Consider the following 12038-nt stretch of genomic DNA (forward strand, 5'->3'; position numbering starts at 1 on the left):
ACCAATCAATTGTCTTAAAACGAAGTTATCTCACGTGTAGGATTCTGTCATATATCTTACAGGTGGAGCTCCGCCTCTACTAACAATTTGGGTCTCGAATGCGCTTTAATAGTGCTGTGCGTGCAAATATCCAACTATGGACGTGCATACCATACAACAACTGATGACAATTGATTTATTTGATGTTATAGGTTAGACACAAAAAATGACCGCAGTTTAGATTAAGCTATCGCTCATGAATGCGGAAGTAATTGTTTTTAAATAGAGGCGGTCTTGTGCGTCTCCACGTTACACGATTGGCCAAAGTCATCCCAACACCGAGAACGCGCACAGATCTGAGCTGAAAGCCTAGTTTGACAAATATATCACATAACGGCAATCGTAGTATCACTTAAGTATACCCCTGAGTCAAGGCTTTGTCAAGCCTCAATATGTCTACATAGCCTAGATATGTCTAACGTGCTTCGTAGTATACCCCACAGGTCCAGTCCTTAAAGGGTAAGGCACCACCACACCACCACACAACACAAAATCAGCAAGATAGTCATGAGTCATTCAGTCTCAATGACAGGAGTCAGATTGGAGATAGATGAGAGTACAACCAATCTTTCATCCTATCAGGGTGGAACTGCTGCTTTTTGTCACATATTCTAGATATATAGAGTATATATATATGGGTAGTATATAGATGGTATAGATATATAGTATATCGTATAGATGGGCAATGTAGCATTAGAAACTGAGCAAGTACTCCCATTTACAGAAACAGAGCCAATCAGAACACATGACATTTGCCCAAGCCAACACAAAGTGGACATGATTATCTATGGACATCGCCAGGTGGGAAGTATGATGGTGTAATTTAAAATGTAAATGTAAATCATGTTTCTCGGCCAAGTATACTTGCGTATACAAGGAATTTGGTCTCTGCATTTATCCCATCCTTGAATTAGTGAACACACAGAGCACACAGTAAACACACAGTGAGGTGAAGCACACACTAACCCAGAGCAGTGAGCTGCCTTACTACAGCACCGCTCAGGGAGCAGTGAGAGGTTAGGTGCCTTGCTCAAGGGTACTTCGGCCGTTCCTACTGGTCGGGGATCGAACCGGCAACCCTCCGGTTACAAGCCCAAAGCCCTAACCAGTAGGCCACGACTGCCTCTCTAAGGACTTCTATGGCTCCTATTTTCTGAAGTTAGGCCATACATACAGCGATAACATCATTAATCTATCCATCAAGTAGAAGAGTTTTCCTAATATCACAGTATCTCTATACCTCTATGCTTTACTTTAGGGGAGAGGAGTGACCAGTGCTTTGCATGTGGAAACACAGCAATGGAGCACATGGTCTGTGTGTGCACACATGCTGAGAGATGTATGTGTTTGTGTAAGCTTACAAAGTGCCCACATAAATTACATGGGCACTCCATTAGGGAATAACATGTCAAGATGCCTTGACCTGTGAGAGATAAAGGTGAGAGCTACTGTAAGCCTCTCCCTTTTTCCTCTGCCCTACACCTCCACTGAGGGGACTCTGGTCGTTACCCGCATCTCCTCCATCTGTTGGGGGCTGAAGAAGGTGATATGACCCTCGGCTTGCTCGACCAGCAGGAGCACAGCACACACCAGCAGCAGGCATCCCAACACCGCACCACGCATCTTTACTGTTCCTGTAGCTAAATACACACACACACACACACACACACACACACACACACACACACACACACACACACACACCACATGCTTACATATATACTAAATGCAAATTAATGAATACATACATAAACACACAAAATAAAAATACAACATACAGGCATACACTAATAGTTTTGAACATATTATGAACTTACAGATGGAAGAGAACCGTGCAGAGAGAATAGAATTGTTACACATGAAATGTTGTACATGAAATTCTCCAGGCAGACAGGGACACAGTGTCATGAGATAAAACATGTCTTCACAAACGAGGTCAACCAACTGACAGCTTGAAGAAGACACAGAGAGAAAGCAAGAAAAACACAAGAAGAGGAACAAACAAACGATCACTGGAGAAAGGATGTAAGGACAAACGGCGTCCAAAAGAGAGAGGGGGGGGTCCATTCTCACCTGTCGTAGGTGTGCACTGAAAACTTGTTTGATCCTCTGTGTCAAGATCAGCTGCGTGGGGGTGGCTTTCTGGCTCAGGGCAGTTTCTCCTGGGGATTTATAGAGGCAGAATCCTCATGGCAATCCGGAGCTGTCCGTCCCTGACGTTGCGTTTCCAAAGCTCCGCACAACCCCCTTTCTTCAACTCGTAGAAACAGACATATTCCAGGAATTTTGTCTTTTGGGTTATTGCCCCTTTTGGGTTATTGCCATTTGCTATATTTGAGATAAGATATTTGAGGCACAGAAGGCGATTTGAAGACACTTGAGCTGCCCTTGAGCTGATTAAAATAGGTTGTTGGGACATTATATAAGCCTTTTACTTGATAGATTTCATGAGAAATATGCTGGTTTGTTTTGACTGTTTTGATGTTTTGATTATGCCTGTTAATCTTAGACTAAATGAGAATGTCAATGAAGATATTCATTGAAAATAAGTTTTAACATTAGGTTTAGTATAGGAAAATGGTCCATAGTTTTACTATGATGACAGTTCCTCAGAAACACTTATGATATCTACTGTAATACTTATTTTTGATGTTTAATAGTAATATGCATTTGATTGTTTTGTTTATGGTTGTTTCTTTTTTGTCTTCTTGCATCACACTTGCAGTTGCTGCACTCAATGTGTCATGCCGTTTGCAAAATGGTAATGACAAGAAATTAAAATGAAATAGAATCTTAATCCTGATCAGAACTTAAAGAGACGTGTGTGGGAGTAGTGCCAAGTCTACTACTGACAAGAAAAACACATTCTCTCAAAAGCAAAGCAGTCTCACTTGGTGAAGTCATCTAGGAGATGCACTAACAATAGCAACAAAAACAAGATGCACTCAGACACAGGCCCTGCAAAGTACATTGTTGTCAGATGTCTGGGGAGTTTGAGACTGTTTTAATCAACAGCTTACACATATTGATGCCATCATTACCAAAAAGGATGGTAAGGATTTTACCCAACACATGTTTTGAGAGAGAGAAAGAGCAAGAGAGCAAGAAAGTGTGTGTGTGTGTGTGTGTGTGTTAAAAGGGAACCATCTGTTCACCAATACTCAAACACAGTATTGGAGTGTACGTTCTGTATGTGTGGGTACATGTGCATGCACTGAGAGGTGTGTTTGCAAACTTAGATTAGAATTTGGATCCTCTCATATTGTATCCTGACAACAAAGATGTTTACAACACCAGACAGGAGATTAAGACATCATGCTCTCCAAAGCAATACATGCATTTCTCCGTGGAAACTATCTCAGACATCTCTCACACATATGCTCCTGTCATAACACTTCAGATATATCCTGCATTGGAGAGTTTGGATACCGGAAAGTCTGTTATTCAGTAATCAGTGGAAGGGAGTGGGCAACTTGTAGCAGCCATCAGATGATCTTGCACCAATTTGTTTGCTTCTACAAATATTTTTAAGTGTGTAGGCCAGGGGTCTCCAACAGTGCCTCCCCACCTGTTTCTGAGTAGGCTTGCTCTCCAAAAGGTTCAAGGAAAATGTTTGTAAATTTGATAACAGTCATTTGGTAAACCTGTTAAAATTCCCATAATATCAAATTCACAGTCTACAAACAAAGAGGGTAAAGGAGTTGAGAAGAGCCTTAAAACGCAAAAACTTATTCAGCTGTTGGGTAGCTCTCGGAGGGAAAAAGGTTGAAGACAAAACTGAGATGTAGTGTGTTAAGCTGGCAAAAATTATATTTAGGAACATAAAAAAAATGAACAATATGGACACACTGTGCTAAAAAAGCAAAAAGGACAGTTATAGTGAGCCTGCATATGATGATGTGTTTTCTAGAGATGGAGATGGAGAACCTATTTGAATATTTTGAACAACTACCAGCAGAGGGCAGTAAATAAATCTCGCGATAGAACAACAGGCCGTGAATAAAGTCATGTGGCCGCGTACTCTCACACAGGAGTCTTTCCTGAAGAAGTCATCGTCTGGCGAACACACTGTGGTGTGTCGCACAAGATTCTCAAATAATGGTAGGCTAAGTTTTTGTTTGAGCAGAAACGACTTATTCTGTCATTTAGTTGGTCGATCGATGAATAACAGTTTGATATGCATTTATGAGCAAGTAGAAGCCATCCCAAAATCACTGAGTGAGGATAATAGATTTATTGCAACAAAATCTGAGACCACATTGCGAACTTTTCGTAGCTGGCTAACATTAGCACATCACTCCAATATCTTACATTTTAGATTGAACCTGTTTCATATCTCGGTGTTGGTAATGCAATAATGTGGTGATCAATATGTTGCATATCTGTAACAGGTTAATAGTTGTTTGTAACGTTACTATTGCAAGAGATTCAGGATGTGGTGGTTAACGTTAGCTGTGTAAACTGGTGAGCAAGTAGCACGATGCGTAGGCCTCGATTTAATGACATTTAATCGGCGGGTAGGATTTCAACTAGGCTCATTTAAAGGCGCACACTTGTATTTTTATTCTGACAATATTTTCTCCGTTTTAAAAGGTATTTATAGTAGTAAACGACGTGCAATCAATTGTTATGTGGCTGATTGTCGGACACGTGGTCTTCTAAGCATGCACGCCCTGGCCCTATGCTAACCAGGATAGCTAGCATACCCGATAACTTCTGTACATAGATGTGGCCAATCGGTAAACACATACGCGCCCCACCGTAGTGAGGATTATGCATGCTGGTCACAAATAAAATTAATTTGACATCTGAATTTCAATTTGACGGATTTGATTGTAGTAGGAACGAGACCGCTTGTACTTACCACGTGGTGCGACGGTAACCTAACCTCAGCTGGCTTTAGGTTGACACGTGTGTACGTTAAATAAGGTCAAGATCGATTTCTTGAGACATAACTTGAAGGGGATAGTCAGCCATTGGATTGAGCAACACAAGTAACCAACCATCTTTTCCACAGGTATTGTTGCACGTGCTATTCGAACATGCGGCGGGTTACGCGCTGTTCGCCGTCAAAGAGGTTGAAGAGATTGGAATGCTGCTACCCCAGGTGTGTTTCGAAATGGTTAACATTTTTGCTGTTACTATATCTTACGCGTTCTGCAATGTGGTCCAGTGCATATTTGTTTTGATATGGCCCCATCTATTTCAGGTGGAGGAAAGCGTCCTGAACATTGGCAAGTTCAACAATGTAGTGAAACTAGCAGCATTCTTCCCTTTTAAGTCTGCACAGGCTGCCCTGGAGAACATAAATGCAATCTCTGAAGGTTAGTCCCATAGCCAACAGTAACTGATTTGGGGATGAGCATTTCAGATTATTTGTATATGAATATTAATGCTTCTTGGGGGGTGACTGGTAAAACACTGAAATTAAAGCAACACCGACGTTTTATTGTACCTTAAAATGTTTCCAAAATCGTTTCAGTGGTTCATCAACTTGTAACAGGGTGATTGGCACTTCTGCATTCGCTTTGCAGCCCTCTATCGGCTATAACCGCACTATGTAAGTTTGCCAGATCGGGTAGCGGATCTGTAGTTCGATGGAATGAGACATAAGAAACTACAAATTTGACTTGCGTTTGATGTCGCAATACATCGTGCTTTCATAAATCATGCAACGTATTCTACCTTGTCTGTGGACATTGTTATTTGCAAAGCCGGTGCTGGATAAACAAATACTGTGCGTGCGACAGAGGGAAAGTTCTTTGGTGTTGCTTTAAGTAAAACACTCCATACAACCATTAGCCGGTGTCTTGGCTGTTAACACACACACTGAGGCAGTTTTGGGTTGGGGCTCATAAGTCATGATGTTTCTATAATCTGTCAATCCACTGAGAATCTGTGCTGACAACATTTCCATTTACTGAACTTAAGTAGCCCCTATCAAGCTGCCATATTCCTAGCAAAGTATGATTTTAAGATGCGTTGAACTTGGTTAGTTAAGATTATAACTTTGCGCTAGGTCATTAGTTTTTTTTTTTTAAATGCAATAACAAACCAGCATCTCTTGAATGCTGTCATTTTACAAATGTGTATTTGCTTTGCAGGGGTTGTGCATGCGGACCTGAAGCGCTTCCTGGAGACAAATCTGCCCTCTGGTGGTAAAACCAAGGCAGTGCTGGGTGTGGCAGATGCCAAAGTGGGGGCTACGCTTCAGGAGGAACTGGAGCTCTCCATTCAGACCGGTGGTGTGGTAGCAGAGATCATCAGAGGTGAGTTCTCAGCACAGACTATCTTCAGCTCATCAAGACTGGATGGGCAAGAGCATGAACTCTTGACCCATCCTTTGTTGGTGGTGGTCATCTGGATACGCCTGGTCTGTTGTGATGTGATATCAAATGCACTGACCACTGATGCTTTATACTGAAAAGCTGAACAGACTGGCTCCACTAGATTATAAAATACAAAGCTAGATTTCCTAGAAGTGTCGTGTAGCCTGCCACATCTCACATAAGCTTGTTACTGTTATATTGGGCCCTGGCTGTGTTTGTAAAGGAAGCTGCCTCATGTTCTTGCAGGTGTGCGTCTGCACTTCCACTCCCTGGTGCGTGGCCTGACTGCGCTGGCGGCCTCCAAAGCGCAGCTGGGTCTGGGCCACAGCTACTCGCGCGCTAAGGTCAAGTTCAATGTCAACCGAGCTGACAACATGATCATCCAGTCCATTGCTCTGCTGGACCAGTTGGACAAGGACATCAACACGTTCTCCATGCGTGTGCGGTAGGCTGGCCGGCTTGCTCTGTGTTCTCGTTTGTGTGTTTGTCCTGCATTGGTTGTCATTGTATTTGCAAATGAAGGAAATACTCCTGACAGACTTCCTCAGTTGCCACTTTCTTGTTAACCAAAGCCACTAAAGTAATGGTCTTGCCATTTGTGATTTGGCTTTGTGATCTGAAGGCCATTATGATATTGCTACTTTGATTTATTGTGATTCTATCAAATCAACTGTCAGCTAAATCTGCAGTTGGCAAAACATTAACATTCTTTACAGTGGCTATGGGTATAATTTGTCGCTGAGTATTTCCTTTTTTTGTAACTTTGCTGTGTTGCTGTGGGGCCAATCAGTCAAGGCACTCCCTCTTTTACGCATGGGTGTGGGTCGAATGGGTCTTGTTGCACTTCTAATTCAACTGTGTGAAACTTGCCCTTGACTCCTAATGGAGTCGTTTTGGGGGTGTTATTAATTTGACACTTAAAGCTTGGGTGTGTCTGCTTCCGTTGCGCTATGCGCTGTTTGCGGTGTGTGGGTTTGCGCACTGGTGCTGCTAAGTGTTTACCTGGCTCAATCTAATTTGGGTGGAAACATACGTCCTACCTAGATCATGTCAAACAGCATTTCAACTCTCTTTCTTTCTTGCCCAGTACACATTTGATTCAGGTGAAATAAACTGAATCACTTGTGTGGGGACATTCTTACCAGTTACAGAGTCCAGTAACAAGGAGTCCCTAGAAGGCACCTGTGGTTTGTCAGAGCTGATTTGTGGTCAATAGTTCTTTTAATGAACCTCCCTGATGGCTGGTCACACTGATCCAAGGTTATATCTGCTCTGCTCTCCATATGATAATGAGGCAGCTCCTGGAGTTGAGTGCTGTTTGTCGAGCCAAGTGGATATACTGCAGCGCCCCCTGCTGTTGACCTCCCAGTGCTTACCACAGCCAGGTGCCCTAACTAGCCCTGACTGTACAGAAAAAGGAGGGACATCAAGTCCAACCCCAGGAGCATTTTGGTCCAAACCATGTGGGCAAATTGCATCCTGAGGGGGAAACAACCTAGACTGATCGGTTCTCCAGTGACCATCCAGTTTGGTGTGTTAGCTTGGGATATCCCTAGCAGTTTGTTTTTTGTGCCCTGACCTCACCACATTCTCTCCTGCTTGCTTTTGGTTTCTGGCGGGCAGTGAGTGGTATGGCTATCACTTCCCAGAGCTGGTGAAGATTGTGCCTGACAACTCGACGTATTGTCGTATGGCCAAGCTGATCGGGAATCGGAAAGAACTGAGCGAGGAGAACCTGGAAGCCATGGAGGAGGTTGTAATGGACAGTGCCAAGGCCCAAGCCATCCTAGATGCTTCCCGAAGTTCCATGGGTAAGGGAACCCATTGGTTCACACACACTCATACACTGAGGCAGTTCTGGGTTGGGGCTCATAAGTCATGATGTTTCTATAATCTGTCAATCCCCTGAGAATCTGTGCTGACAACATTTCCATTTACTGAACTTCAGTGGCCCCTACCAAACTGCCATATTCATGGCAAAGTATGATTTTAAGATGCGTTGAACTTGGTTAGTTAAGATTATAACTTTTTTTTTAATATTCTGGATTTGTCACTAGGTATGGACATCTCTCCTATTGACCTAATCAACATTGAGAGCTTCTCCAGTCGGGTCGTATCATTGACTGCCTACCGGCTAGAACTCCAGGAGTACCTGCGCTCCAAAATGACCCAGGTTGCCCCCAACTTGGCTGCTCTCATTGGAGATGTGGTGAGTAGTTTTCTGGATCAGTTTGTTTATATGCCCGTTCAAGAGGATTTTTAGTATGTGTTGAGGTGGCAAGATGAGAAGTCATGATGTTTCAATAATCTGTCAATCCACTGAGAACAAGTGCTGACAACATATCCATTTTACTGAACTTCTCTGTCCCTCCCTGTACACATCCTGGAATGCCATAGTTTTTGTAAGCAACATGTAGCTCTAGCTGCTTTGCAACATTTGTGGAGTTGATTTGGAGAAAGGTGTACATTTCCTGTTAAGTAAATTGATGGTTTGGCCCAGGGATGCTCCCAGTTGCCTGGTATTTTCTTTTATAATCTCTTCCATATCTTTGTATTTTTATTTATTTATGTTTAGGTGGGTGCACGTCTGATCTCTCACGCCGGCAGTCTGACGAACCTGGCCAAGTACCCGGCGTCCACGGTGCAGATCCTGGGCGCAGAGAAGGCCCTGTTCAGGTACTGGGGCAACCCTCCCCTGCGGGGCGACACGGGGGTCACAGTGATGGCAGGGCGGGGGGCGGTTACGAGACGGGTGATTGGCCGACGGGACTCTGCTCTCGCGGCTTAAAGTGATCCCTCTCTATCTCCACCGCACACCCTCCCCAGGCTGAGTGGCTACCCAGGGCTTTAGAGGTAGATACCAGCCATGCTCCACCAGAGAGCCCATGTGTTTGTGTTCAGAGGGATATGGAAGTTAAAGTTGACACAAGTCAGATTTAGTTTTTATGAGGATGCTTAAACAGTGAACACAAAGTATTAGTTTGTACACATGTAAAATGCAAACCTTCCTGCACAGCTATGTAGGGCTGTCATATTCTGCAGTTTGTGTGTGATGCATTTCACCTCTGCGCCGTCACATGTAGAGCCCTGAAGACAAAAGGAAATACACCCAAGTATGGTCTGATCTTCCACTCCACTTTCATCGGACGAGCTGCTGCCAAGAACAAGGGTCGCATCTCCCGTTACCTTGCCAACAAGTGCACGATTGCTTCCCGTATTGACTGCTTCTCTGGTGAGCAGTATTTATTGCTTGAAGTTAAATGAACCAAGTAATGGTTCAATTGCTGTAAAACGCCTTGCTATGATGTCTATTTTTCGTCAACAGCATATCACCCCTAGGGAGTGAATGTTGAAAATTTATCACTGAGCAAAACTATTGGTCATGTTTTGTACCCTGATGGTACACATCCTTATATCGGAGGCTAAACGTTCTTTCTGTTCTGTCTGCAGAGGTGCCCACCAGTGTGTTTGGTGATAAGCTGAGAGACCAGGTGGAGGAGAGGCTTGCGTTCTATGAGACTGGCGACGCACCCCGCAAGAACGTCGAAGTCATGAAGGAAGCTGTGAAAGAGGTGTGTGTGTGTCTTTGGGAAGGAAAGGACCATGGGGTCTTGGCTATCAGTTGAAGAACATTATGTTGAGCAATATTGAATCTGTGAATCAGTGCAGTGAGTGATGATTACTTCTACCCTGATGAAAAACATGAGGGTAAAAACTGATTTAATGAGTCTGACACTGCAGTCTATCAGTGGTGTAAGCTATTGAGGCAAGAAGCACCGCTAGAGCGAATGTGTGAACTTTTCTTTTCCCCTTGGTCAAGGCCGGAGAGGTTGCAGCTGAGATCAAACGAAAGATGGACAAGAAAGAGAAGAAACGCCTGAAAAAGGAGAAGCGGAAGTCCGAGGCCCTCTCCACATGCGAGGGAGAGGAGGAAGAGGTCAAGCCCAAGAAGGCCAAGTCCAACGGAGATGCCTCATCACAGGTGAGTTTGGGGATGTTCGTTGTCTGTGTAAGAGTGCATGGCTAGACGGGAATGGACTCTATCCCATGGTTCCCTCCCTTTACATGCTGTGCCAGAGAAACCCTTCTCCGAACCATTGACAGGCCCCATCAGTGGGTCTTCTCACTGAAGTGAGAAGGACAGTCTTTGAAATTGCTCACAACTAGGTGTCCTTTGGTCCAGTGCTTTTTTGAATATCTGGTCAGGATGTCTTGGAGATGCTGTGCCTCATGATTCTGTATCTAATCCTGTTTTAAATGTTTGTATTTGCTGTTCTAATCAGGAGAATGGGGAGGCGGAGGCTGAGGTGACGGTCAAGAAGAAGAAAAAGAAGCAGCAGGCTGCCGAGGAGGAGATGGAAGTGAAAGAGGAGGGTGAGGAGGCATCTGTGGAGACGACCACGCCGAAGAAGAAAAAAAAGAAGCAGGCTGAAGAGGTGAAGGAGGACGAGGAGGAAGCAGTCTCCGAGAACGGAGTCGAGGACACGCCGTCTAAGAAAAAGAAGAAAAAGGTGAAGGCGGAGGCTGAGGAAGAGACTGCAGAGCCTATATCAGAAAAGAAGAAAAAGAAAAAGGCCAAGAAGGAGGCTGAGGACAAGTGAATGAATGATTTCACACCTCTAAGCGAGGGGAAAATGAACTGAACTGAATCTTTTTTTTTTTTTTTTTTTTTTTCTTAGTATTGTACAGCTTTCATTTGTATTTTGTCATGAGTTCCCAGGTTATCCTTGCAGGTGAGCAAGGTGGGAATGAGCTAGGAAAGGCCTAGGTATACCCGCTAAGCTCTGTTTTTTTAACCATTGTATATAGTGTCTCAGTTCTTCATGCACCTTCTGACATTCAGCTTTGTGCCTTTAGGCTCTACAGGATGTTCCACCAGGCCATTTGGTCACTAGTGGTCAGTGCTTAAATTGCTTGGTGGCATTGTGTGTGCAAACTGTAATTGTGAAATCAAATTAAACCATGTGGATTTTGCAGTATTTGCATCTGATATGGTCCTTAAGACTTTATAACGGAAGTTGTTTGCTGTTTCCTTTACAAACGGCTGTCTTTGACTGAAATACCAATACCCTCTACTGCCTCTTCAGTTTGTCCAGATGAAACTGTAAAGGACAGTCTCACACTATCCTGCCAACATTTTAATTTCCATCCACCAATTCTAACCTGTACAGAGCATGATTAAATGGGTGTGTGCAGATACACAGAATCACAATACCCAACTCGGGGCTGAAATGCCTAGTGCTGCATTGCTGCATTGTGACAAGTGATTTAGATTACCCCAAATGATATAAGCACCTCTAGTCTCTAAACTAATACTAGAATTCTATTCTAGCGTGGGCATCTATCTAAAGGCATGCCACCTGACCTGCAGTGATTGTATCCAGCTTTCCAACCCCGTCCACAAACTGATCAGGGCCTTGAGTTTTCCCTGTGACTGTCTTGGTGGAAACTAGATGTGCACCTATTCTGGTGTCAGTTATGTGAAAGCAGTTGTTGAGAGGTGGGTTGCCAGTCCAAATCAGAGGCGAGATTAGCCAAGATCTACTGAGACAGTGATGCTCTTTTACAAAAGTTGATGTATGTTAAACCTGTGAAATAAACCTTTTAAAGAACCAAGTGTCTTTTTATATGAAATACTGAATTGCGACAAAGCATGACAAGATACTGAAG

General features: G+C 43.7%; 2 protein-coding genes and 1 non-coding gene across 4 annotated transcripts; 2 read left to right on the forward strand and 1 right to left on the reverse strand.

The window, feature by feature from the left end:
* Positions 1-1548: 1548 nt before the first annotated feature.
* mlnl (motilin-like) lies at positions 1549-4922 on the reverse strand (the record flags this gene model as incomplete). Its single annotated transcript, XM_048259318.1, is given in 3 exon segments — positions 1549-1679; positions 2113-2201; positions 4904-4922. A coding segment is annotated over 1 exon segment (114 nt), but the record flags the coding sequence as incomplete, so codon positions are not given.
* nop56 (NOP56 ribonucleoprotein homolog) lies at positions 4043-11980 on the forward strand. Of its 2 annotated transcripts, none has more exons than XM_048259315.1 (12): positions 4043-4140; positions 5057-5146; positions 5249-5363; positions 6144-6308; positions 6615-6813; positions 7992-8179; positions 8426-8577; positions 8944-9044; positions 9452-9600; positions 9819-9940; positions 10189-10350; positions 10652-11980. In XM_048259315.1, the coding sequence occupies exons 1-12, from the start codon at positions 4138-4140 to the stop codon at positions 10967-10969; spliced, it is 1764 nt and encodes a 587-aa protein (XP_048115272.1). In that variant the 5' UTR covers positions 4043-4137; the 3' UTR covers positions 10970-11980. The 2 variants fall into 2 exon arrangements, with proteins under 2 accessions (XP_048115272.1, XP_048115273.1); XM_048259316.1 differs by having other exon boundaries at positions 10655-11980.
* On the forward strand, positions 10036-10104 carry LOC125305306. The gene has a single exon (XR_007195399.1). It is a non-coding gene; the product is annotated as a small nucleolar RNA SNORD57 (small nucleolar RNA).
* Positions 11981-12038: the final 58 nt, after the last annotated feature.

Source organism: Alosa alosa, chromosome 12 (genome assembly GCF_017589495.1).
Source record: "Alosa alosa isolate M-15738 ecotype Scorff River chromosome 12, AALO_Geno_1.1, whole genome shotgun sequence".
NCBI lineage: Eukaryota > Metazoa > Chordata > Actinopteri > Clupeiformes > Clupeidae > Alosa > Alosa alosa.

What these genes read in the sequence shown, in the direction of transcription:
- nop56 (XM_048259315.1), top strand. An exon ending in GGTAGCAGAGATCATCAGAG is followed by an intron (nt 6,309 to 6,614) that starts GTGAGTTCTCAG and finishes ATGTTCTTGCAG; the next exon opens with GTGTGCGTCTGCACTTCCAC. An exon ending in CTGCTCTCATTGGAGATGTG is followed by an intron (nt 8,578 to 8,943) that starts GTGAGTAGTTTT and finishes ATTTATGTTTAG; the next exon opens with GTGGGTGCACGTCTGATCTC.